The following is a 27273-nucleotide window of genomic DNA, read 5'->3' on the forward strand; positions in this document are numbered from 1 at the left end:
ACAACCTCCGTCTCTCGAGTTAAAGTGATTCTCTGCCTCAGTCTCCCGAGTAGTTGGGATTACAGGCATCCGCCACCAGGCCCAGCTAATTTTTGTATTATTAGTAGAGACGGGGGCGGGGGGGTTCTCCATGTTGGTCAGGTTGGTTTCGAACTCCCGACCTCAGGTGATCCGACCGCCTTGGCCTCCCAAAGTGCTGGGATTACAGGCATGAGCCAGCGCGACCGGCCCCTCACTGGCTCTTTGGCCACCACGCCGACCTCACAAAAAGCCCAGGTTTCCCCCAGCATAGTTCAGGGGATGGTGAATGCTTCCCAACATGCCGGCAACAGACGCCTTTCTTTCTGCTTTTGGTGCGCGCCCGTGCGTGTGTGTGGGGAAGTGTCCCATTTTTAACCAGTCTTTTGGAGACCTGGCATGGTATTTGAAAATCTGTTTCCCCTATTATCGATCCGATCCCAAGATTGCTTTTTCTCTGACACTCGAAACAAATTCACTCATTTATTATTAATATTATTTTACAAAACAGAGATGGGGGTCTCGCAACATTGCCCAGGCTAGTTTCGAATTCGTGGGCACAAGCAATTCTCCCACCTTGGCCTCCCAAAGTGCTGGGAGTACAGGCGAGAGCCAATGCGCTCGCCCTAAACAAAATCATTTAAAATCACAATACACTGAAGGCCGACTAGGTGTCAGGCGCCGCGCGGTCCCCTGTCCCCATCTCCCCGGCCAGAAGCATGCTCTAGATTAGGGGACTCAGCCTCGAGGCTTTCCCGACGGTATCAGCCGAGCACACACGCCCAGTTGCAGGGCTTCGTGGTCGAGGTTCCCAGTTCACCTGTCTGGGAGGGCGAGGTGTGTCCACCCCTTCCAGCACCTGGGCAACCAGCTCCCTTTGCTGCCCTCTGCTACTGCCTTCCCTCGCCCTGATTTTCCATTCCTTGTGAGTGCTGGTTTCGGCTGGGGGGGGGAGGGGGCGGGGAAGGGGCCCGGCGAGGAGGGGCGTCGGAGTGCTGTCACCCGCTGTCGCGCCGCCCTCCCCGCCCCTCCGCCGGGCGTGTGGGGACGCCGGAGGGCGGGAGTCTCCGCGAGCAGCGCGGCGCACGGAGCACGGCGGCCGCTTGAGCTCGGCGCGGAGCCGGGAGCCCGGAGCCTGCAGCCGGCCGTCGCCTGCTCCTGTGCGCTGGGCGCCAGCCCCTGCCGCACTGCCCGGCAGCCGGAGAGCGCGCCCCGCTATGGAAACCTCGCACAAAGACGCCGAGACCGCGGCGGCGGCCGCAGCGGTGGCGGCGGCGGACCCCCGGGGGGCGTCCTCGTCCAGCGGGGTGGTGGTGCAGGTCCGCGAAAAGAAGGGCCCCCTGCGCGCCGCCATCCCCTACATGCCCTTCCCCGTGGCCGTCATCTGCCTCTTCCTCAACACTTTCGTGCCAGGACTGGGTAAGACGCTGCGGCCGCGAGCCCCGGGACCCCCGTGACCCCGGTCCCGCGGAGGGAGGGCGTGGGGGGAGGGACGGGCGCGGCTGGAGACCTCCTGGCGGTGCCGCGCGCTCCGAGTGCTGCGACCACGCGCGCCCGGCCGCTCCAGGCGTCCCCTGGCAGGTGGCAGAAGCGCGTGGAGTGGGCACCCCGGAGGGGAGGGGCTGCGTTGGGGGCTCCGACCCGCAGGCGTAGTGGCGGGGCCCCAAAGAGCCAGAAACTTTGCGGCCAATGTTAGATCCCGGGGCGGCGGCGGGGATAGCCCTCCCGGCTCTGGAGTAGGGCTCCCGTCCGGGTGCCCAGATATCTGCTCCTTTCTGTTGCGCGCATCCGTCCGTGAGCCCATTTGTCCGAGAGGAATGGGTCGGGGCAGAAGGAGCTTTAGGACCTCGGAAGCGGGGATCAAACTCCCGGGCGTCGAAGTCAGCTGGGCCGGGGAAAGAGGGGACAAGCTGGGCTAGAGACACCTGCAGCCCCTTCTGGTTCGCCGGGTGTGGACCGTGTGGGAACAAGAACTCTAGCCAGAGTCTCCTCCGCCTCCTTCAGGGGTGCCTGCACTTCCTCCAGCACCCCGCAGGGCGCCAGGGCGATGGGGGATGATTTCATTAGTTTGGATGCATGTGGGTTTGGACTGCATCTGGCCAGAGATGAACCCATAGCCCCCTCAGATCCCTTCCGTTCCTGAGAAGTAGAGTGCGCCAATGTAATTCTGTGCCGGACTCTGGCAGCCGGCGGGGGTTCTGGTGGGATCGATGTCCCACATTTTAAAGCAGAGGCCCCTTACAGAGATGGTGCGGGAGGGTGAGTGGAGGTAGGGAATGAGAAGTTTTCCTGACCCTCCCTCCCCTAACTCCACCCCCAGGTCTCTGCCTGCACGCCCTCCCCTCCTCCAGCTTGGCAACGGCTGCTCCTGCGTGCTGGGAGGTGCCCCCCTCTTCCGTGCTCGGCCGAAGAGGCAGGCGCCTCCTTGCCCTCTCCGGGAGAAAGCCTGCTCCTGTCGGCGAGCTCGTTGCCAACGTATGGCTCCAAGTTCCCAAGAGCAGAGGCCAGCTGGAAGGGGTTTTCAGTTTGACTTTGGCCTTTCTCACGGTCTCCTTGCTCTTAGCCTGCTTAGCAGAGGCCTCTGCTGCGGTGATAGCCAAGGCCACGGCCACTCGCGCAGGACCCGTTCACTTTCCTCTTCGAGCTTGCTTGTCTTTCTATCCCAAGGGGCTGCTGCAGCCCGCAGCCTATCTGAGCAGTAAGTTAGGTGGTCTTTAGTTGGGCTTCTTTCTTCTGTGATGCCTCCAGCAGCCTGTGCCCCTGGTTGGTGTCATCAGATCAGCTCTCGTTGCACATTTAGACACTGCTAGGAGGCAAGCTGATGTTAATTTAGTTTTATCAGAGATTCCCACCTGCTGGAGTAAAAGGATTGCCTGCCCCTCCCTCTGGCGGCTGTGAAGATCCTCCTGAGTCGGCAGGCATGCATCTTGCTTCACCTTTTTTTTTTTTTTTTTTTTTTTTTGTGAAGTAAATGCCACCCTATGGTCTTTTGAGGAAACAAATGCATTGGTGCCAGGTGAGAGGGGCTGCACCAAGTTACTGCTGCACGAGGAAACCACCTGGTGGGAGACCAGCCCCAGGAGAGGGCAGCTGCCCACCGGTGCACCTGTGTGTGCTCTCCTGGGTCTCCCCTCACTAGGTGCCTTTCCCAGCCTTGGCCCTCCTGCACTGACAGCGTCAGCTGCACAGCGTCCGTTCTGCTGACCCCTGGCTCCTTGCCCTAGGGATCCATTTCCCTTTTCCCTTTGTGAGATCAGAACCCTATGGGATTTTTGTAAACCAACCAACCAAAGAAATCATTATAAGAAACCAGGAGAAAATAAAGGGAAGATACGCAAACTGCAAAAGTAATATAACAGGTGAGCTCTAGGTGCACAGATTTCTGAATTTTCAATGACATAATCCTGGCTTCTTTTTTTTCCATTTTGCTTTGATTGCTATTGTACAGTTTACTGAGTGAACAGGCTCCTGCTCCTCTCCACACAGAATGAGGGATTCTTGATCCTCGGTAGTGGCTCTCATCTGTAAGTCAGGCACACCTATCTCGTGGTGTTGCTGAGAGGAGGAAACATGATTACGTAAAGCCCAGTGTCTGGTGCATTGGAAGCTCTCCGAGGATGGTGGGTCCGTCTTGCTCTTCTGCAGAGCTAAGCACTGCTCTCATCTCTGGGTGGGGGTTGCTGCAGCCGGGGCAGCACTGCCCTCTGGACCACTCAGGAGCAAAGGCTCTCTGCTCCCCTCTCCACCTGCAGTGGAGTTCCAGGCAATGAAACAGCTCAGGCAAACCTTGCAGGTGGTTTTATTGCCCGCTTCTCTAAGAGTGGATTAAATGGCCCTGGCTCTTGGAAATCCCCCACTTGGCCCAGATCCACTTCTCCAAGGCCTCATGGCTTATCTGAAGCTCCTGGGACAACTGAATATTCATGATTGGTTCTGCCCTTTGATAAAATGCAGCTTCTTTCAATTCACTCATTCATTTGACCAACACAGGCACCTACCACATGCCAGGCACTGACTGGGGTTGTGATGATGAATAAATCAGTCAGGATGTTATAGATTCTTGAGGAAAACTGACGCCAACTTTGTCTGAATTTTATAAGTGCTCAGATGGCAGCAGGAACAGAGTGTTGTAGCAGAAGTTGATTCTTCCTGGGGGTGAGGGAAGAGGGGTGGTCAGAGAAAGCCTCCCAGAGGGAGTAGTGTTAGGTTAGACCTTGCTGAGAAAATCTATCACGTGACCTAAGCACTTGCCATCCACACTATACTCCCACTCTGGAAACTGCTCAGACCACTGGCCCAAAGATCTCTTTTTTTTCTGGAAACTTCCTTCCCTGCAAGTCGTCTTCTTGACTGCAGATTGGATGAGAGGGCAGTCAGTTCTGGATGAAGGCTGTTTTTTATTTTTTCCTCTCTGATGTAGGTGCCTCAGTTCCATCCAGTTTTCAGGACCTGCGGTGGAGAAGCCACATCCTTAAAATTCCCCAGTGCCTTCTCCACCCACGCAACAGTGCTCTCAGGATAACACTCATATCATGAGCGGGATGTGCCCTCTCCTGGGGAGTGGCTGGAAAGGAGAAGTGACTTATGATCTCTCTGACTCCTCACTGAAGCAATGAAAAACAATTTTTACAAATGGACATTGGTAAAGAGAGTCGCCTCTAGTCCCATTCAGTGAAACTCTACTAATGAAGACCACCCTTGGTACCTTTGTGTTCCAGCAAGTAGGGCATTTAGAAGCATATACACAATTATTCATACATGTAATGAAAGTTCATTGTTATGCCCTCAAATGGCCAGAGAGTTTGTCTAGTGTTCAGGGGGTATTATTACACTTTTTTATTTAAAAATTATATCTATCTTGATTTGGTGAAATGAAAATGTTGATATCTCAGTGACAGGTAAAGTTGAACGGAGGAAGGCCTCCATTGACGTTTAGCCACTCCTTCGGACTCAGGACATCAGATAGGGACAATCTATCCCTAACACACTGCCTACTCTTTGATGCTGCTAAAGTCTTGCTTCCCCAGTAAGAGCACCACAGGCTGGCTCACTTCTTCTCTCTCTTTACTCGAGACCCAAGACTCGAACAGATGATAAATCATGTCCTATCTCCTGGCTTCTTATAGATTTTTTGTTGCTGTTTTGAGACTTTATTCTTTGTCTATCTAAGTAGATCTTAAATTCCTTGGGAGCAGCAACTATCTTAAATGTCTTTTTGGAAGAGTATGCTATCCATGAATACGTATAGACTAGAATTATACTCCTTGAATAAGCATTAGAGATCATCTGGTCGAGTGCCTTTATTCAATATAAAAGCGAAGTAAGTCTGACGATGCAAGGACCAAGGAAGTTTACATCCCACTAAATCTTTTGAAGGAAGTTGCTGAAGATGTTTTTCAACAAAGTAAGGGAGTAAACCAAGAAAGGAGATTTGAGATTCAGGAGACAATGGATCCTCTACAGAGTAGCCATGAAAAGCAAATGAAATGTTCAGCAGGACAAGAGAGTAATCACTTTTCATTAGAGTGGAAGGAAAGAGGTCTCTGAAGGTGACATGGGAGAAGGACATGCTACAGAGTAGACAGTATTATTAGGACACTGCCAAAAAAAAAAAAAAAAAAAGGTTGTAATGAAAAGCAGAAAGCAAGCCAAAAACCATGCAAACAAAACAGAAGGCAATTAGTAATTGCAGTAAAGACAAAGAGCCATGCAAAAACATGAAGATCCAAAAATGAAGCAGCTTGCCCAATCAGGTCAGAAGGTCATCAGGCTTCAAAAGAAAAAAAGAGTCTAAACAATAAATGAAGTGGGAAGGAATTTGGAGGATATGAGGGATATGATGTAGAAGGCAAATGTTTCTTCTATCAACAAGAAAAAAGAAACATAATCGGAAACTTCTGGAAAAACAAAACATTTCTTATAAAAGAGATAGCCTAAATATGAAGCAGTCCAAAAATGTGGCCTGATTTTGAACATGTGGTGGAATGTAAGAAAGGCTCTAAGCACGCAGGGTCTGTCGTTGGAACGGTGGTGCATGATAAGGGCTCTTTGGCTCTGCAGTAAAGAATATTTATTTAGTCATAATAATGTAAGTGCTGCTTAGTGGCTTTCAGTTTCTAAAATCAACAACAAAGCACTGAAGACTACTTAAGAGTAGCTCTAAAGGAGTATGTGAAGGGTTTCTGGCTTGACAACATAAAAGAAGTTGGAGAGTAGAAGAAGAGAGAAGAGGAACTGTGATAGATTGAATTATTGTTCCCAATTATTCACTGTTCTCTCTGAAAGAGGATTTCACACCCCCACCTGATGCCATATGGCTTGTCTGCCTGCCCTTGTAGGAGAATCTTCCTCCCCTGCCCACTGATATCCGGTTTGGTCACGTGACTCACTTCGGCCAATTGAATGTGAGTGGAAGTGACATATGCCAAGCCGAACAGACACGTTAAGAGGCAGCGTGAGGTTCTGCCATTGTTCTTTTTCCTCTCTCATGAAAATGGCAGGTCTCAGATGGCAGATGCCCTTCAACTAGTTCTCAGAATAAACAGCACATCAGAAGCCGCCCATGGCATGGCATATGAACAAGAAATAAGCCTGAGTTGCTGAGATTTTGTGATTTTTGGTCTTGTTATTGTCCCAGCATGACATATGCAAAGTTGACTAACAAGCAGATGGTAGGGTAGAGGCATGTATACCCTCATCATAGAAAATGGGGAGTCGGCCGGGGGCGGTGGCTCACGCCTGTAATCCCAGCACTTTGGGAGGCCGAGGCGGGTGGATCACGAGGTCAAGAGATCGAGACCATCCTGGTCAACATGGTGAAACCCCGTCTCTACTAAGAATACAAAAATTAGCTGGGCATGGTGGCGCACGCCTGTAGTCCCAGCTACTAGGGAGGCGGAGGCAGGAGAATTGCTTGAACCCAGGAGGCGGAGGTTGCGGTGAGCCGAGATCACGCCATTGCACTCCAGCCTGGGTAACAAGAGCGAAACTCGGTCTCAAAAAAACAAAACAAAAAAACAAACAAACAAAATAAAACAAACAAACAAAAAAAAACAGAAAATGGGGAGTCAAGAGATATTGTCTGTAGTTAAGAGACCAAAAAATAAAAGGTGACCAATAGATGAACTGAAATAGTGACATGTTGGGACAATGAGATGATAGTGATCTGCTGGAATGATGTGGGAACAGGAGTACCCGTGCAATGAGGAGTGATATAAGCAAGCTGGCTCGTATGTATTACAGCAGAAAATAGGTGATGGCTAAAGTTGATAAAACATGAAAAGGCCACATAAGCGTACTCTTTGGAGACTGGGAAAACGTCAGAATTCCCAGTCTTTCTGGCATCATCAATTTTTCTCTCTACTGGCTCATTCTCAGCAGCACGCATCCATGCTGAAATTGTCTTCATCTTTGAATAGCCTCTCCTGATCAAATATCCCCTCTGACCTGCGCCCGTTCCTTTGCTCTCTTTTACAGCAAAATTCCCTGAAGAGCTGTCTGTATTTGTTGTCTCCAATTCCGCCTCTCTCATTTTCCTGTGAACTCACTTGAATCACGTTTTTGCCTCCGTCACTCACTCAATCACACTGCACTTGTCAGGGTCACCGGTCACCTCCGGGTCGCTAAATCCAGCGTTTTCCTCTTCCTGGACCTATCAGCAGTGCAGCCGCAGCGGCTCACTCCCTCCTCCTGAAATGTTTTCCTTCCTTGGCTTCTAAAGCACCACTCCCTCCTAGTTTTCTTTTTCCCTCAAGGCCCCTTCTGTTTCCTTTGCTCCTGTGGCAGCCTCTAAACCGTAGCGCTCCCCAGTGCACTTGGTCTTCTTGACCTTGATCTTCTCTTTCTGCCTGTATTCACTCCCTTGGTGATCTTGCCCAGTCTCTGCTTTCAGCAGATCACCAGCTCAGGCCTCTGCCCCGAACTCCAGAGTCATATATCCAACTGTCTTCTCAGTGTCTCCACTTGGAAACCAAAAGGCATCGTAGACATAATGTATCCAAAACCAAACTCCTGGTCTTCTTCCTCAAACCTACTTCTTCCTCCTCTTTCCCCATCTCAGCAAATGGCGGCCTCCCAGTGGCCCTGGCCAAAACCTGAGACAACCTTGACTCCTTTTTTTTTTTTTTTTTTTTAACACCCTGTTCCCAATCTGTCAGGAATTCCTCTTGGTCTGCTTTCCAAGCCTGATCGGTATCTGACCACCTCTTACCACTCTCTGGTCCAAGCCTCCGCCTTCTCCGGTGTTACCGCAGCAGCTTCCTACATGGTGTGCTTGTTACGCTCCCGTCCCTTACAGTCCGTCCACAACATGGAAACCAGAGTGGTACTTTCTAAACACAAGTGAGTCACATTGTGTCACTTTGGAGCTCAGAACCTTCTAATGGCTCCCATGTCACTCAGAGTAAAGGCTCGAGTCCTTATTATGACCTGTGAGGACTTAAGCCAGAAATTTCCGACAGAAATAGGAGTCACATATAGAATTAAAAATTTTTCTAGTGCATTATAAAAAGTAAAAAGCAATAGATAAAGCTAACCTTAATAATATGTTGCATTTAACCCAGTATATTCAAAATATTATCAACCTATAATCAATATATACATTATTTATAAGATATATTTTCCTTTTTGCATACTAAGGTTTCAAATCTAGTGTGTATTTCACACTTAGAGCGCATCTCAATTTGGACCTGTCCCATTTCAAGGGTCATTTCAAGTGGCTGTGTTAACAGCATCCACATTCCTTCTGGGAAATGGCAAGGGACCTGGCTGCCACGGGAGAGGAAGCGGTCAGTTAACAGATGATACAGAGGAAGTGTGTGGTGTAGACAGCTTGCCAAGCAGAGGAGGGCCTCTGAGTGCCTTCAGCAACATTTTACTCTTAACATGCTCCCACTGTGTGCCAGGTCTATGCTCAGAGCTGAGGCACAAAGTCAAAGAAGATGCAGTCCCTCCCCTCAAGGAGCTGACAGTCTAATGGGAAGGCAGACGCTAAGGAATGCAGACAGTAGTGTGTGCTTTAATGGAGGAAAGAATGGGCCACTGCCGCCCATCTCATCCAGACGGTAGTGGCGAGGCAATGCTTTCCCGGCAAACTTGGCCATCTGGGAGATGAGCAACAGGCTGAACAGAATGACCTGGACGGTCTAAATTAAGTGCCATTTTGAGTTCAACATTAGGTTTGTGATGCCACGGAGCATGAAAAGGGAGGTGAACGAGAAGCCAGGAGGCTTCAAACCTAATTCTGGCTCCTTAGTAGCTTGGAATCTTGAGCAGGTGGCTTAGCCTCTCTGAGTCTCAGTTTTCTCACTTGTAAAATGAAAGTAATGATCTCTGCTCGGGCATCTCACAAAGTCATTATGTTAACTGTAAAGCACTCCATGGTCAGAAAAGGTTATTGTTATCAATTAATATGAGCAAAACCCCCTTTGCGCTTTTAAAGTGTAAATTGGCAATTTCTAATTATATAAATTTGTGGGGTAAAAAGTGATGCTATAATTTATCAATACAATGTAAAATAATTATGTCTAGCTAGTTAATGTATCCGTCATCTCAAATACTGAACACTTTTTGTGGTGAGAATATTTGAAACTTACTCCCTTAGCAACTTTCGAACGTATGATACTCTATTATTAGCTATATTTACCACACCATGCAATAGAACTTACGAAAGGAAAAAGGTTCTACTTCTCCTGAGATTTTGTACCTTTGACCATCATCTCTCCATTTCCTTCGCTCGCCTCAGTCCCTGGCTACCATTCTACTCTCTGCTTCTATGAGTTCGATTCTTTTCGATTCCACATGTAAGTGAGAATATGCAGTATTTGCCTTTCTGTGGCTGACTTATTTCACTTAGCATAATGTTTTCCAATTCCATTCATATTGTTGCAAATGATAAACCTTCCTTTTTTAAGGCTGAGTTTACTCTATTGGGCATGTATACCCCCCTTTTCTGTAACCATTCATCTGCTAGACACTTAGGTTGATTGCATGACTTAACAATTTTGAATAGTGCTACAGTAAACATGGGATGCAGACATTTCTTAGACAAACACATTTCAGATTTTTTGGGTAAATACTCAGAAGTAGGATTGTGGGTCATATGGTCACTCTATTTTTAGCTTTTTGAGGCACTTTTATACTATTTTCCATAAAGATTCTATAATTTGCATTCTCACCAATAGTGTACAAGGGTTTCCCTTTTCTTCACATCCTCACCAAAACTTCTTATTTTTCATCTTTTTAATAAAAGCCATCCTGACATGCCCAAGAAGAGAAAATCATAGGCCCATATCCCTGATGAACATACATGCAAAAATCCTTAACAAAATACTGGTGAGCCAAATTCTACAATGCATTAAAAATATCATCCATCATGATTCAGATTTATCCCTAGGATGCAAGAAAGGTTCCACATGTGCAAATCAAATGTGACACATCACATTAACAGAATGAAGGGCAAAAACCATGTGGTCATCTCATTAGATGCAGAAAAAGCATTTGACAAAATTCAACACTCTTTTATGATAAAAAGTCTCATCAAATTAGGTATAGAAAGGTCATACCTCAATACAATAAAGACCACATATGAGAAGCCCTCAGCTAACATTATACTCAGCAGGAAAAGTTGAAAGCCTTTCCTCTAAGGCCTGGAACAAGACAAGGATACCCACTTTTGCCACTTCTATTCAACATAATGGAAGTTCTTGCCAGGGCAATCGGGTAAGAAAAGAAAAGAAAAGGCAGCCGGGCGTGGTGGCTCAAGCCTGTAATCCCAGCACTTTGGGAGGCCAAGGCGGGTGGATCACAAGGTCGAGAGATTGAGACCAACCTGGTCAACATGGTGAAACCCCGTCTCTACTAAAAACACAAAAAATTAGCTGGGCATCGTGGCGTGTGCCTGTAATCCCAGCTACTCAGGAGGCTGAGGCAGGAGAATTGCCTGAACCCAGGAGGCGGAGGTTGCGGTGAGCTGAGATCACGCCATTGCACTCCAGCCTGGGTAACAAGAGCGAAACTCCGTCTCAAAAAAAAAAGAAAAGAAAAGAAAAGAAAAGGCATCCAAATAGGAGAGGAAGAAGTGAAATTGTCATTGCTGATGACATGATCCTATATATAGAAAACCTTACAGATTCCACCAAAAAACTGTTAGAACACATTAGAACATGAATACAATTAAGTGGTAGAATATAAAATCAACACACAAAAAATCATTAGCAAAATCCCCTTTGTTCCCAGAATCATTCTCGGGCTATTTCTCAGAGTGGCGCCTGGGGATGGAGTGGGTGACCAACAAGCACTTCCACATTTTTTCAGCATCTCAGTTCTATGCAGCACACAGAGCTGAGACCTAGGAATTCCCACTGGGCACCCAACCAAACCTCCCCTACCTGACGTGCTGGGTTGAAGGGGAAGAGCGCATATTCTCCAGGGCTTAGTTCAACACACCAAGCAGAAGCTTTCTCCATGGTACTCCCCAAACCCTGGGCCTGTGTGAGAGATGTGTCTCTGGGGCTAACTTTACAGTTTGAGAAAAGGCTGTGGGGGACATCAAAGTGGTGACTGAGTGTGTGTGCACGCACACATGCACCTGTATGCTTGTGTGCACAAATATCCCACAGGCTTTACCTATAGTTATTTTACTATAAAAATTAGAGCATAGTTTAGTTGCTAGGTCTGGGTTTGAAAATCTCTGTCTGTATATCCCTGAGGCAAACACGTGGTGGTTCATAGCACACTTGAAGCCCCATAAGGGGCGGGGTGGCAGGTGTGTCTTCAGCATGGGAACTTCCCAGTGGGCACTGGGTGCTGGGTCTCATTGGCCAGGCCGAGCACATGCTAGAAGTGACATTCCTAGGGGAAAGCAGAGGCAATGGGAAGGAGACCATATTTTTTCTAATTGAAAGGCAGGACACAGGGATTCATCATACATTTATTTTACGACAGACCGTAAATTACATTGATGAAGTCACTTTTCGTCACAAGATGAAATGAGATGAGACCAGGGCTGCCCTTGAACCTGGTGTGTGTAGGGGCCATGACCAGAGCACCCTGCTGAGTGCAGCATTCAGTCCAGCTCTGGTCTTTGTTGCCTGAGAATTCAGACACTGAGGCCAAGAGCGATTTGCTGTTTGTGGAGAAGAACCTGTCCTGAAACTTCAGCAATGAAAATGGTTCCGTTTTCCTAGGGCCAAGGAACCTTAGGGCAGCTACAACCCCTTCAGTTTATAGACCGGGGAAGAAAGGTGGCCTCCTACCAGGTCCAAGGCTCTGACCCACAATCTCACCATCAGTTACCCCAGCTTCGGCGCCTCCCAGCCCGTCACAGTGCCTGGCTTGTCCTAGAAGGTTAATTCATGTTTGGCCAGTTAACTGAACACACCACTGTTATGAAGACTAGGGGAAGACGGCAGAGGGCCACTGCACAGCCGCATGACCTGCCAGTGACCACGTCAACACCTGCCACCAGGACCCTTCTCCACACTGCTCCATGCTTGTCCCTCCAGAACGGTGTTATCGAGATATATTTCTAAACTACACAAGTCACTCTTTCAAAGTATACGATTCAGGCCAGTTGTGATGGCTCACACCTGTAATCCAAGCACTTTGGGAGGCCGAGGCAGGTGGATCACTTGAGGTCATGAGTTCAAAACCAGCCTGGCCCACGTGGTGAAACCCCATCTCTACTAAAAATACAAAACAATTAGCTGGACCTAATGGTGGGCACCTGTAATCCCAGCTACTCAGGAGGCTGAGGCAGGAGAATCACCTGAACCCAGGAGGTAGAGGTTGCAGTGAGCTGAGATCACACCACTGCACTCCAGCCTGGGAGACAGAGTGAGACTCTTTCTCAAAACAAAACAAAACCAAACCAAACCAAACCAAACCAAACCAAACCAAACCAAAAAAAAAAAAAAACCAAAAAAAAAAAAAAGCAAAACAAAGAAACACACCAAGTGTTATGATTCGATGGCTTTTAGGAACTCTATAGTCTTTTGTTCCTTCCTCAGCCTTGTCTACCAACCTCAGTACTTGACCACTTTTCTTCCAGAAGCTTGGAAGCTTAATGCAACAAGAACACCTGAATCCAGGTGGTTTTGAGGAGGGCGATTGTTCGGAACCTTTTTGCTGTTGCTGTCTCTGAGTTCTGCCAGTGCAGGAATCCGTGACTCAGAAGACAAAGCTCACATTAGCGTTGCGGGTTGGCAAGATGCAAGCAGCCTCGAGGCTATAGCACATTGTTTGGGAGGTTGTCATCTTTTATTTTCTGTTTTGTTTGACAAAGAAGCATGTCACGAAGCAGAAAACATCCTCAATGAAAGTGGAACAGCACAGAGCCAGTGGCACAGGCGGAAATGTGGGGCGTGTTTGTGATGGAGTAAGCCCCTCTCTCTGGGACAGATGGGTCCTGGCCCTGGTTGGAGGTGTGCATTGGTCTCCGAAGTGTCACTCTTAGGCCAAGCTGCAGAAGGGAGCACTGACAGCACATCAGATGGAAACGGGTTCCCTGGGTCACGTCTCAGAGTGGCTGTGGTGTAATGCTCCCATTTCAATTTTCTCTGTCAGCAGATTAAGCACATTTCTAATTCAGCTCTGATCATTGCATTCTCCTCCCCTGAAATTCTTCAGGAGCCCCCATTGTCCATGGAACCCCGTTTACATTCCGCATTGGACCCACAAGGGTCTAGTGAGTTTTACCCATTCTTTCCCTCACTTTATGTAATCCTTTATTTCGGAGCATCATTGCTTCTGCTGTACCCTCTGCCTGGTACACCTTCCTCCCTCATCACTGTCTAACTCCTACCCAGACTTCAAAACCCATTTCAAATGCCCTCCTCCAAAAACCTTTCCTGACCATGCCAGTGAGGTGGGTTCTTCCTGCCTCAGACTGGTCAGGTCACTTAGAACATTCCTCTTGCTCTCCTTGAGATTCTGTTTCTTTGGTTGTTGTCTTAATCTTTTTCTGTGAAATCCTCTCCTGAGAATAGGGACTATGCTTACTTCCCTTCTAGTTCCCATCGCCACTAGCGCCTTTCTAGTAAGTGCTTGCTGAAGTGAACATGTGTTTGCATATTAACTACTGGCTGGAAAGGTGGAACCAAGAGCAGGTCCTTGTTGTTTTAACCTAGTGGACCCCTCCCAGGGACACAGGCTTTCCTGTCGCTTCTTGGCCTTCCTAGCTCAGAGTTCTCGGGGCTTCATGCAGGATGAGGGCAGATGTGTTATCCAGCATGTGTGTCTCCGAGGAGTCCTTGGTCCCCGACCGCTCAGGGAGGAACTGGAGCAGAGGAGAGATGTTGCTGGGACAGATGGCCTGGTCTGTGGGGACTTGTTGGAGCAGTTATGATGTTACTGAGAAGAGCGGGGCCACCATCTCTAATTACCCCGTGAACTTTCAAGTTGTGTAGCTATCCACTGACGAGTGTCGCAGGAGTAGTGGAAGGGATCAGTCTTAGTAAGCCTTGTTAGTAAAGATTGGTTTGGTCAATAACCATTGAATCTAAACCTAGGGGGATTGCTGGATGAGGAACAGGATATCTCTTTGCACGATTGTGAAGTGTCTCCCCTCGGAATGCTTCTAACTTACACGGGAGAACATCACAGCGTGGAGAAAACAGACAGCATCTCGACTGTGTGAACGCAATTAGCATCATCTGAACCCTGAAAACGCTGTGGCTAGGGAAAGACTCCAGTCACAAAAGGCCACGCATTTGTGATACGACGGATTTGAAATTTCCACATAGAAACAGACAGTATGTGGGGTGGGGGACGAGGTTGGGGGGAAATGGGGAGTGACTGCTAATAAGTACAAGGTTTCTTTTGGGGGTGATGAAAATGTTCTAAATGTTCTAAAATTGATTGTGGTGATGGTTCCACATCACCACAATGGTGAATCAATGGTTCAGAATACACTAAAAGTTGCTGAATTATTAAGTAGGTAAATTTTATGATATGAAAATTGTATCTCTGGCCTGGTGCGGTGGCTCACTCCTGTAATCCCAGCACTTTGGGAGGCCGAGGTGTGTGGCCTCATGAGGTCAGGAGTTGGAGACCAGCCTGGCCAACATGATGAAACCCCGTCTCTATTAAAAATACAAAAATTAACCATGGTGGTGCATGTATGTATTCCCAGCTACTTGGGAGGCTGAGGCAGGAGAATTGCTTGAACCCAGGGGGAAGAGGTTGCAGTGAACCAGGATTGCACCACTGTACGCCCTCCAGCCTTCGCGACAGAGCAAGACTCTGTCTCAAAAAAAGAAAATAAGAAAATAAAATTGTATCTCAATAAAGCTGTTAAAAATTAACATCATCAAGGGACAGATATCACGCACCTCCTGAGGAGATCCTGAGAGGAACACAGTATCACTTTTGTAGTCTTCTAGCCAGGTATTCACAAACTGGATCTGCGAATGGAGAAACATCAGACAAACCCAAATTGAGAGGTGTCTGTCAGCTACTAGCCTGCATTTTTCAAAAGAATCATTGTAATACAATATTAAGGGGGTCCGAAACGACAGCTACATACAAAACATAATCTTGGATTGTATCCTGAACTGGAAGAAAAAAAGAATCATAATAGGACATTATTGAGACAATTGACACAAATTAGAAGACAGATTGTGGATTAGATGAAATATTGTATTAATATTAAGCTTCCTAACTTTAACTATGCTACGAATATGTAAGAGAATATCTTTGTTCTTTGGAAATACACTGGACTAGTAAAAAATAAAGAGCCATGATGTTGTCAGCTTATTCACAAACAGTTCAGAAAGAAAGAAAGAAGAATGTGGAGACAGAGGGAGAATGGCCAGACCAATGGAGTGAAACGTTAAAAGCTGGGAATCTGGGTAAAGGCTAGCCCAGAGTTCTTTGTATTATTCTTGCAACTTTCCTGCCAGTTTGAAACTATTTTAAAAGAAAAAGTTAAAATATTTGGCAAAAAGCCAAACACACTCATTCAGTTCAGACACAGTAATTGCACTGAAATCCAAACCATTCTAAGTCAGTGACGTACCCTCTCATCACTTCCTTAAGGTCTACCAGCCATAAGTAAGTGGGGGGCTATTTGGGGACCACAGGAAAAAAGTCAGGGCACAAGGTGGCATTGATTTGCAAGGCCCCCAAAGGAGATTTTTCCAGAGACCCTTACCATTAAAATCCTAAGGGCACACAAAAGTTTATTGCAGCCGTTTGGGAGTGTGAGGTGTTCCTCTGCGCCATCAGCAGAGGCTTGATTCACAGCTCAGTTAAAGTGAGTTTCCCAGGAGGCTGGGGTCACTGTGCACAACCCGATTCCCTTCAGTGGCCCATGGATCTAAACAGGCTGCCTTTGCAGGCTTCCTTTGGGGCTGATCAGGAATCTGAATGCTTCAGCCAGAGCTGGAGTAGATCCCAATACCGCAGAGCTATTTTGGAGAAGTCTTCATTTTCTTCCTTATTCCTCTTTTTGCCTTCTCAGTGTGGAGTCCAGGAGTTGTCTATGGACCTCAAAGAAACCACCTCAAATCAACAAGCAGGGAATGGCCCAAGAGGGCATGGGAGAACTGCCCCTTTGCCTTGGCTGCTCTGAGAGGTCATGTGGGTTGAATGTGCAAGTGGAATCCTTCCAGGAATTGCCCTGTGGCCTGACTCAGAAGGGAAAAAAGTAAACATTACCATCTTAGGCCCAAATAGCTGGGGTTCTGAGGCTCAAGGCAGAAAGGGTGGGGAGCTCTGATGCATCCTCGCTCACAGGTCAGGCTTGGCCAAAAGGCTCGGGTGGTCTTGGGTCTGACTGCCCAGGGCTGGACTCTGAGTCTGATACTTCCTGAGAACAAGGGTCTCGGTGCTTGGGAATTGATTTGGCCTAAAGGGAAAGAAAACTCAGGAAAGTCTTGAGTCTGGTGAGATACCCAATTACTTGGCCCACTCTTGGCTGGGACCACTGTGCGGTTTTTCCTTCTACTTTCCCTTCTGAGCCCCGTACAATTCACGCCCCAGGATGCCCTAGTTCTCTCTGTGTGAGTTTCCCCGAGGACTTAGGAGATGGGTCTACCCTGTTTCAAGATGTAGGCACTCAGGAAGTGCTTGGAGGTCAAGCACAGCACTTCTTGAAGGAGGACTCAGGGAAGGGAGTGGGTGAGTGGCTGTGTCTCCCAGGCCTGTTTCTATTCCATTGTTTTCTGTCTTCATGGGGTTTCCTGCCCAGCATCATGGAACTGGCACTGCCACCACTCATGGGGGGAAATGAGTGTGATTCTTAACGTGCGTCTGAAGAGTCAGCACTGCCTGGGGTTGGTGGTTGGGTGATGGGTAGAATATGCATTAGAACCAGGCGTCCACTAGCCTTGGATTATCTGGTCTGCCTGCCACTCTGATTTTGAGTTTTCCAACTTAGCCTGTGGGTCAGTCTTATCTCTTTGACTGTACCTTTTCTGTGTGACTTCCTCTAGTGGGGAGCCAACTGCAGGGCACCCAGCACCCAACAGAATCCCAGCCCTACTTGCTGAGTGATAAGGAGCTGGGAAATGGGCCCCTTCCTCCAGGAGAGAGTGGCTTCTGCTGGGCTGAGATCTGGAATCCCTGCTCCTGATTCCAGCTCGTGTTGTTGATGGGGAACCTCAGCGCTCAGCCTGCTGCATCTCATGTTTTCAGGTTCTGAATGAATAAAAAGTCTTGCCCTTGCAGAGGTGAGCAGGGGAGGAGGCTTGACAGGTGGGCCGGTAGCTCCCACTCCCCTGCCCTCCCCCATCCTTTCTCTGCTCTTCCCTATCCTGCTTTGGACCCGAGGAGGCCGACGTCTATGGCCTGCATCACCAGGTAGGAGCGGAGGAAGAGAGGGAGAGTTTGGGGTACTGGTTTCCTGTTCCCTCCAACTTCCTGTCTGTGACCACGATTTCCATTCCACAGCCCCTTCCACTACCCCAGCCTCTCCACTCAACAATACCTTCCCTCTCCCTGTTCCCCAGGCCCAAGGGTGGGATCGCCCCCTACTGCTGCTGGGCACCAGCATTTCAGCTTCCCATCCTGCCCAGACCTGTCTATAGTCCCTTCATGAAGACCCTGGGGGTGAGAGCCTTTGCTTCCTACTGGGACACTCAGATATTTGCTTTTAGCACCCCTGACTGGATTGTGGGGTCCTGAACCCCCAGCCTTGGCACTGCTACTGCTCCCCTACCCTCACTCCCCGTCCCCACCCACCTCCACCTGGTTTTCCTAACGATGTTGGTTTCTAACACAGTCTTCCTCCTAGAAGCTCTGGAGCAGCTGGTACATGGAGCCAGAGCCTCCTGCTGTCTGTAAAGTGTGGGTGTCCAGCTTGCAAATGGCTCTGGTGCTAGGAGATGCCTCAGTGTGGGGAGGGGTGGAGGCTTGAGAAGGTGCTAGGCGTGACTCCCTGCTGGCTCCTGCTTGGGTAATTCTGCATACCCCCATCTTTCCCCCTCCCCACCCACGCTTGGCTCAGAGATCTCTGGGCTGCACCTCCTGCCCAGAGGATTCCCCAGCAGCAGAATCCAGGTTCTGCCTGCTCTCCTCCCAGGAAACCCAGCTGGCTGGAAGCACCACAGCCTTCCCGGAATGTCATTTCCCTCTTTCATCTGGAGCCTTTATTTCGAAAGGTGCAACATCTGCCCAGCCTATTGTTTGTGCCTGGTCTTACCAGCGATTCCTCCTTACTCTTCCTGTAATAAACAGAAGATATTGAAAACAAATCACTACTCAGTCCAGTGTAGGCCCCTCTCCCTAGGACCCATGGTTGCGTTTTTGTTCCCTATCACCCTTTCTTTTGTTCCCCTTCCCTTGGAGAAAGACACCTGCTTCGGAATGGAATCATCCTTTGCATGGTTTGATTTGTTTTCCTCCACTCACAGAAAGAGCCTCCACTGTTTGAATTGTTAAAGCCCCCAATGATTCCTTGTTATGAGAAGTCATCAAAACATGCCTATTATGTTTTAAGTCTTTACAAAAGACACCAAAAATTAATGCATCATCTACTTAAAATAATCTCTTTCGGTAGCCATGCCAATTACATTGGTAAAAGGCATAAAGGTTCTAGTAAGGTACTTCTGTGTGATTTATGTGCAGACTTCTGAGAAGTAGGTTTTGTAATAGAGATTCAGCTGGGCTAAATCACAGCAGCAGAAGCTTATGCAACTGCTAAAAACCTATGAGTTAAAAATGGAATCGTCTTGCAAAGTGGGGAAGGTAATAACATCAGTGATGAGAAAATAGTAATAAATTAGTATTTCAGCAATTCAGGTCTCTTACCCACATTTTTTTTTTCTTGTACCAGAAGGTCTTGGTGTCATTTTTCCAGAATAAATCCCAAGTGATTTTTTTCTTAATAGAAAAAAAATCAAACGTTGCTTTCACTAATTCAACCCTCTGTCCCAAAAATCCAGGATCAAGAGCCCTTTTAGCTGATGTTTTGCCACCATGTCACGAAACACATCTTGTGTTTGCTGGACTCTGCATGTTCACTAATTCCTATAAAGGAACAGATTTTAGATTTTTATAAGTGGGTTTTGTTAATTTGCTATTTTAAAAATACTTGTGAGACCTTTACAGTTGCCATGGCAATATAATTTCCATAAACATGATTTTTGTGGGGATTTTTGCACATTGAAGGCTGAGGTTGATATGCAGTGTTGGGGGGAAGGTAGGTGGTGAGTTTGGCAGCAACACCATTGCTGCTTCCCGCAAATGCTGCAAATAAGATTCCAAGAATCCATGTTATGACAGAGACCTGGCTCTATAAACAACACAGTTGACACTGACACAAGGGGCTTCTTGGAAGTAGATCTGGTCGAGGAGAAGGAGACCAGCCTGTTCCTAGGATGAAGCCAGTATCAATGGTCCTGTCCAGGCCAGACTGTCCTGAATCTCTTCCCAAACCTTGCTTTCAAAAAGCCTTTGAGGACTGTCCATCCTGGAGCTATCCAAGGGGTGGTGAGGGGCTTGAGGGCTCTTTTCTGGAACCAGATTGGTTCAAAAATCCCATTAACTGCACCCTGCTGAAATGCTGAACATTTGCAGTGGAAAATAACAGAAAGTAAAAACACAACAATATTAGCTATTAAACAAAATAAGAAAACATTGAATAAGAAATAGTTTTATATTCATTCTAAATGCCAGTGGTTGAGGGAAAGCAGATTTAATGAGAAGAGGTAGATGGTCCCGATGGCCCCAAACAGCGTCATTTTTATCAGTGACGCCAGACGTTTGTGATGGCTCACAAATAGGGGCTTGCCAGTACAGTTTATTTCCCAGAGAATGAGCTGTACAAAGAGATCGAGGGAGAAGTTGAACAAGTAAGACAGAGAATTTTCTGATAGCCAAACCCGCGTTGGAGAAGGAATGACGAGGAAGAGCAATTAAAAGTGCAGGCATGTCTGTGTGAGAGGGCTCTGCCCAGGGGTCTCTAGTGAACAGGTCGGGCACGTGGCGCCAGGCGCTGCCTAATTGAGCACCTGAACACAGCCAAGGAGCTTGAATCATACAGAATTATGAATCACAAAGAATTATGAATTACTAGAAAGCCATTGTGTTGACATTATTATTTATGTATTGTCTGAAATTCGAGCAGGGACACCCTGAGGAGGAGGTACGAGACTGCCTGTGTGGCGAGCACTGATCTCCATTTCTTGGAAGCCAAACCTGAGAGCCGGGGAGAGGTCATGTGCGTGCCCGGGAGCCTGTACACCGAATCCCACGCGTGCCTAAGACAAGTGCACATCCAGGAGTTTGCACACGTCAGGAAAACTCTACAAGCCCCGCTATGCACAATCTCACGCTTCACACCAGTGGGAAAGGCCAGGGAACAGTCCAGTCTGCAGACTGCGGCGACGGCCGGCAGCTGCAGCTGACTTGTAATTTGTCAAGTGCGTTTATGGAAAACGAAAACGATTTGATTTAGAGTAGCGAGGCTGGGGCGGGCCTCATTCCGAGGGTGCTGAGGGCTGTGAGTCCCGCTGCGGGTTCGGGGCTGCAGTCAACCGTAGGCGGGGCGGCTTGCTCAGGGCCTATCAGCGCGGCTCCAAGGGCTTCCCAGGCGTTTTTTCTTTTCCCTGAAATAGCTCAGAGGAATTTGTCAGGACAGCTTCAGGAATGTGGTTCATCGCCCCATCCAGAGTGGGAATTGGAACCAGAACGCTGCCTGCAGCGCAGCTCCAGCCTCTTCCCTCAGCACACATTTAATTAAAAACAAAAAACAAACAAAAAAAAAAACTTTAAAGCATCCGTAGCAGGCAGCTTGGCTGAGGCTGGTGGGCTGCCAGGAGGAGAGGAAAGGAGCCCATTGAGTAAAGAACGGCCGGGACTGGTGCCTGGCTGCCTGCTGCCCCCTGTGGCGGCCACTGTCCCAGCTGTGGGGAGGAGCGGGCATGTCCCTTGTCCCTTGACTTTGGCTCTGAAAGGAGTCTCAAGGCATGAAATGCAGTGAGGAGCTTCGCCGCTTGGACGTTGCTCAGTAACGAGGGTGGCCTCTCTTATTCTCTGGAAGCAAGGATAAGCAGAAGCAGAACCGCCGCCACACTGCCCAGAGGAGGTGGGGTGGGAGGCAGAGGTTCTTGTGGGGTCCCCGGCAAAAAGGGCATTTGAGGATGGGCAGTCAGGTCCCAGAATGCTGGCATGCTGTGTGTGTGCACATGCATGCTTCCCCAAGTTTTGGTGTCCCTTTTCTGCATATCACTTTTTTTTAGTTTATTTTTATTGTATTTATTTATTTATTTTTGCTAAGAGAATACCTCCTGGATCCCACGCTATCACATGATGGCTGTATGACCTTAGGCAGATGACTTAACCTCTCTGTGCCTCAGTTTCTTCATCTGTAAAATGGGATAATAATTGTACCCATCTCTATTGAAGATTAAATGTTATTTTATATAAAGTCTTAGAATAGTACTTTGCACATAGTGAAGCTTACATATTGTCTTTATTATTATTATCCTTAGAATTTGTCCTGGGCTGAAGCCAGCCCTCCCATTCCATCTGTGAGAGGTCCCGTGCTTTGCGACCCAGCAGGACCACCAGACCGTGGGCCTACTGAGCACAAGGCGAGTTTTCACTAAGCTCCGCACCTCCGAGGCTGGTTCAATACCTGGCTTGTAGCAGGTGCTCAGTAGTTTCAGAGCCAAATAGCCTGTCTGGGACATGGCTGATGTGTGGTCCCACACTGCAGGTCTCAGGCCTCAGATCCCCTGGGAAGCCAAAATGGAAAACCCCAGCTCCTACCCTCAGAGATTCTGACTTGATATTAGCAGAAGTGGGGTGGGGCCAGATAACTTGCATTGTTTGAAAAGCACCCCATTTAAGAAACACTCCTGGGGAACTTCAGTGTAATGTACCCCCAAAGCCTCGAATTGGGGGGCAAGAAGAAGAACCGGGAGTGGCTCCTCTCAGCCGCAGCCCGCCTGCGTGGCCCTCTTCTGCCTTCAGGACTGAGAGGGGATGGCAGGATCCGCACTGTCTGGTAGAAATACTGAAGCGGTTAGAGCCTTGCAGGGAGAGAAGTTGGGGTTGGATTTGGTTTGAAGCATTTTTAATCTGGAGCTGCTCCGCAGGGAATGGAGAGGTCAGTGGTCCTTAGAAATACTAAAAAGGAGCCTCCAAAACAGGGCCACAGCTCACTTGTCTCCTGGAATATCTGCCACACATCAGGGTTCCTCCTGTCCTCAGGGCTGCCCCCAGCCCGAGCCCTGCCCCTCCCGGGAGGCCCTCCTTCACAAGCGCCCTGCTCGATGTTTGCAGGCAGCTTGGCTGGAGGGATGCCCTCCTTTCTGCTCAGGGCTGTCACCTGGAGCTCTGGTGGCTCCTCTGGTAAGCAGAACGGTCAGTGAGATTTCCTTGCGATTCAAAATGCGGCCTTGGAAAGCAGCTGTTAGTGTAACCCAGCAGCCCAAGAAAAGACGTCATGGAGTTGAGTCAGGAGGCATGTGCTTTTATGGGGCTGTGTGTTTAAAGATACATCTGGGCTTTGTTTCTTAGCAACAGGGATCATCCTAAGCACATTGGCAGTGTCAGAGCAGCCTGGGATGCCTGAAACCACCCTGTAAAATACAATAGAAATCTACAAAGTAGGAGGGAAGAATCTAAGCACAGTTCCTTCAACAGGTGGAGAAACTCAGAACGCTGAACAGATGCAGTCGCCGTTGTTTTAGACTAGAGAACACCAGAAGCTTCTATCCTGTGGAGGCCAAGCCGCCTCCCTCCACCTGGCTTCCTTCTGGCCAGAGCAGCCTTTCCCTTCAACGAGCATCACACCGAGAGCTCTTCCCTCCTTGGGGTCCCCCCTTCCTCAGCACCTGGAGCGCCAGCATCCAAACAAATGATCATTTATCCTTCGTATGTGAAGGGGTGAGGGCCGAACCTGGGAGTTCTAAATACAGAGATTCTTAACCTTGTTTTTTTTCAACTAGACTCTCAGAATAATGTTTTGCTTTGTTTTAAGGCATGATTTTATTTTATTTTTGAAATGGAGTCTCACTCTGTTACTCAGGCTGGAGTGCAGTGGTGCTATCTCAGCTCACTGCAAACTCCACCTCTGGTTCAAACAATTCCCCTGCCTCAGCCTCCTGAGTAACTGGGATTACAGGTGCATGCCACCATGCCTGGCTAATTTTTTTGTATTTCAGTAGTGACGGTGTTTCACTATGTTGGCCAGACTGGTCTCAAACTCCTGACCTCAGGCAATCTGCATGCCCCAGCCTCCCAAAGTGCTGGGATTACAGGTGTGAGCCACCACAGCTGGCCTTAAATGCATTTTTAATGCATTTAATACATAGACTTTAAAAGTCCCAATGATGTTGAAAAATATTTATTAAAATATTTAAAGGCAAATTTGTAGGCTGGGCACCGTGGCTCACACCTGTAATCCCAGCGCTGTTAGAGGCTGAGGCGGGAGGATCACTTGAGGCCAGGAGTTTGAGACCAGCTTGGTCAGTATAGTGAAATCCTATCTCTACTAAAAATACAGAGATTTTCTGGGCATGGTGGTGGACACCTGTAATCCTAGCTACTCGGGAAGCTGAGGCAGGAGAATTGCTTCAACCTGGGAGGCAGAGGTTGTGGTGAGCTGAGATCACACCACTGCACTGCAGCCTAGGAGACAGAGTGAATAAGACTCTGTCTCAAAAACAAAACAAAACAAAAACTATAGAAAAAATTGTATATAGAAATGCTGTGCTTCTGTATTGATGTATTAAATAAGAAGATCCAGAAGAGGGTCTAAGAAGTACCGTAACTTCATAACAGTGGTACGTGCCAACGATAGTTTGAGAAATCAACTTCTTGACTGGAGCAGGAGTATCTGTGCTTTCTCATTGGTAATGAAGACCAGATTGTGTTAATATGACCGTGGTTATTGTCTGCATTCATAATGAGAGGGAATGCTAAAATTTAGTTTAAGGCTAGTGAAAATTAATGCAAATTGTTTTTTTCAGTTACAGTTCATGGATGCCCCAGGGTGTTTGTGGACCCCAGGGTTATCTCTTAGGCTCTTCTCCCTTCTTTACTCTCTTATTTTACGCTTCTGAGTGTCTGGAGGCCTCCTAAGCAAAGTTACTAAAAATCCCGTGTTGTCAGAGCTGCCACACCGGTGTGGATGGCCGGTCAGAGCAGAGAGGCAGCAAGACACTGTTGAGCGAGCGCTGTCAGTAAATAAGAATTCAAGGGCATGATGATGATATAGACTGCTGTGAGAACCTGTCACCCTTGTCATCAAAGAAACGGGTGCCATCACCTTCCTCTACAAAGGGGCATTCACCGCACTGGTGTCCTGGGTCAAGGTTATTGAAATGTAACTTGATCTTGGAAAGATGAGCGACCTTGACTCTCAGGACTTTTTTCAGTCTATTTTTCTAATACCTACTATGTTCGTTTAACAACTTTCAACAAGTATGCATTGTTGAAAGTAGGCATTTGGCCGAATCCTGGGTCTGTGGTGGTACTGTAATGAAGCTGGGCTTCAGTGGAAATCAGGAAACCTGAGGTGGGACGGGCTCGCAGTCCTGTGCAGCTAGATGCCTCGGGGAGACGGAAGGTAGGAAGTGGAGCTGGTGGCGTTTAACCATGAGCAGACCTGCTGGGGGCGAGCACGCTTTGTCTACGCACCCCAGAGGGCAGGGCCTCCTGGTGGATTAGGCAGGCCTGGGAAGCCTCCTTCTGAGTTTCTGAGTTGGCCTCTGGGCAGCATTCCTGGGACTCAGACACCTGGCTGCTCTGCCTCAGAGAAAGTGCTCCCACCTCTGGGGAAATGCCTGGATGCCCCTCAACTGGTCCTGCCCTGGTATTGAGCAGGAAAGGGGCTGGAATTGAATTGGGCCTGGAATGGAATCTCATTGGCCCAGCTTGAAATTTACTCTCCTAGTGAATTTCCTGGGTACTCTTTCTGCCGGAATGGCTTCCTTCTGTTTCACAGGACCAGGCTCCTGAAAAGTTAGAGCTGGAAGGGTCCTTGAGGAACACACAGTCCAAGCTTCACATTTTACAGACATGGTCACGGAGGCTCAGAGGCAAGAGGGACTCTCCCAGGTCACATGGTGGCAGAGCCAGAGCTAGAACCTAGGCCTCCTGACCTCGATCCCCAGATAAAGGTCACATGGGAAGCAGCAGGACGAAGATCGTGTCTTAGTCCTGGGCCTGTTGCAGGTTTGGGGTTTGGCTTTAATCCAACTTTCTGGACTTAGTCCAGCACCGGTAGTAGTGTTATCTGAGCACCTGGATCGCTGCATAGGTTGGTTACCACATACAGCAGGTTTTCCAAAGTGGTGCATCAGTCCTGCCATTCCTGACTGGCCCTTTCTGACCTTGGCCAGGTCGATTAAGCATGTTGTGCTTCAGGTTTGATGAACTTGATGTTAGTAATACCTATTTCACAGCCTTGTTGCTGTGAGTGAGTTAATGCACATAGAGATTTTGTAACAGATGGTGGCGGGTTAGTCACGACTCTTTCAGTTAAAAGTGTTAGAAAACCAACTCAAGCTGGTTCAAACAGAAGATGGGATTTATTGGTTCACAGAACAGTCAAGTCCAGGGGACAGTGGATTTCAGGCCTTGCTGGATCCAGGTGCTCAAAGATTTCCTCAAGCCTCCGTTTTTCTTTCCAGCTCTTGGCCTGACTCCCATTCCTCTACATTGTTTGATTTTTAAGTATTTTTACATGGTGACTCATAGTGATCCACAGTGACAATGTCTTTTTAAACTAGCAATTCCAGCAAAAACAGGGGGTTCTATATATTTTTAACTTTTAGAATAAAAATTGTTTATACTGAAGGTATACAACATGATGTTTTGATATAGCAGTAAAATGACTACTATAGTCAAGCAAATGAACATATCCATCTCCTCACCTAGTTACCTTTTTGTGTATGTGTGTGGTAAGAGCACCTGAAATATACTCTCTTAGTACATTTCCAGTGTACAATATACTTTTTTTTTTTGAGACGGAGTCTTTCTCTGTAACCAGGCTGGAGTACAGTGGTGTGATCTCGACTCACTGCAACCTCCACCTCCTAGGTTCAAGCAATTCTCCTGCCTCAGCCTCCCAAGTAGCTGGAATTACATCCATGCCCCACCATGCGCCGGTAATATTTTGTATTTTTAGTAGAGACAGGGTTTCATCACGTTGGTCAGGCTGGTCTCAAACTCCTGACGGCCCCAAGCCTGCAATATACCTTTAACTGTAGTCCAGATGCCATATATTAGATATCTAGGTTTGTTCATGCTGTGTAACTGCAACTTTGTACCCTTTGACCTCTGCCCGCTGATTTCACCATCTCCCTGACCCTGGTATCCACTGCTCTACTCTGTTTCTGTGTTTTCGACTTTTTTAGATTCCACGTATAAGTGAGATCATGCAGTTTTTATTCTGTATCAGGCTTATTTCACTTAGCTTAATGTTTTCCAGTTTTATGCATGTAGTTGAAAATGACAGGATTTCCTTCAAAAAGAGGGCTGTTTCTCCTTAATTGTCCTGTTAAGCTCCTGGAATTGAATCTCGCTGGTCCGGCTTGAGTCATGTGCCCTTCCCTGCGTAAGCACTGTGACCTGGGCAACGGGATGCTTGGATCTGCTGGGCTGGCATCATGTGCCTGTCTTAGGAATTGAGGGCCAGGGTCAGTCCCACCCAAACTTCATGGGTTGAGCATGGGAAAGAGGAGGACCCCAAGGAAGCTATGGGAATGGTTTCCAGAAGAAGAGGAACTGATGTGAAATTGGCCAAAATAACAGGTGACCAGGCCTGTGAGAAATGTGGTGACCTCACGTAAACGTGGGCAC

At 48.0% G+C, this 27273-nt stretch overlaps 1 protein-coding gene across 1 annotated transcript in view; it reads left to right on the forward strand.

Moving 5' to 3' along the window:
• The first annotated feature begins 1070 nt into the window (after positions 1-1070).
• The window catches only part of STUM (stum, mechanosensory transduction mediator homolog), a 63766-nt gene continuing 37563 nt past the window's right edge, over positions 1071-27273 (forward strand). Inside the window, exon 1 of the mRNA XM_039464331.2 lies at positions 1071-1437. Coding sequence (XP_039320265.1) covers positions 1236-1437 — 202 coding nt within the window. The 5' untranslated portion in view covers positions 1071-1235. The remainder of the gene's footprint in view (positions 1438-27273) is intronic.

This window comes from Saimiri boliviensis, chromosome 14, assembly GCF_048565385.1.
Source record: "Saimiri boliviensis isolate mSaiBol1 chromosome 14, mSaiBol1.pri, whole genome shotgun sequence".
Lineage (NCBI taxonomy): Eukaryota > Metazoa > Chordata > Mammalia > Primates > Cebidae > Saimiri > Saimiri boliviensis.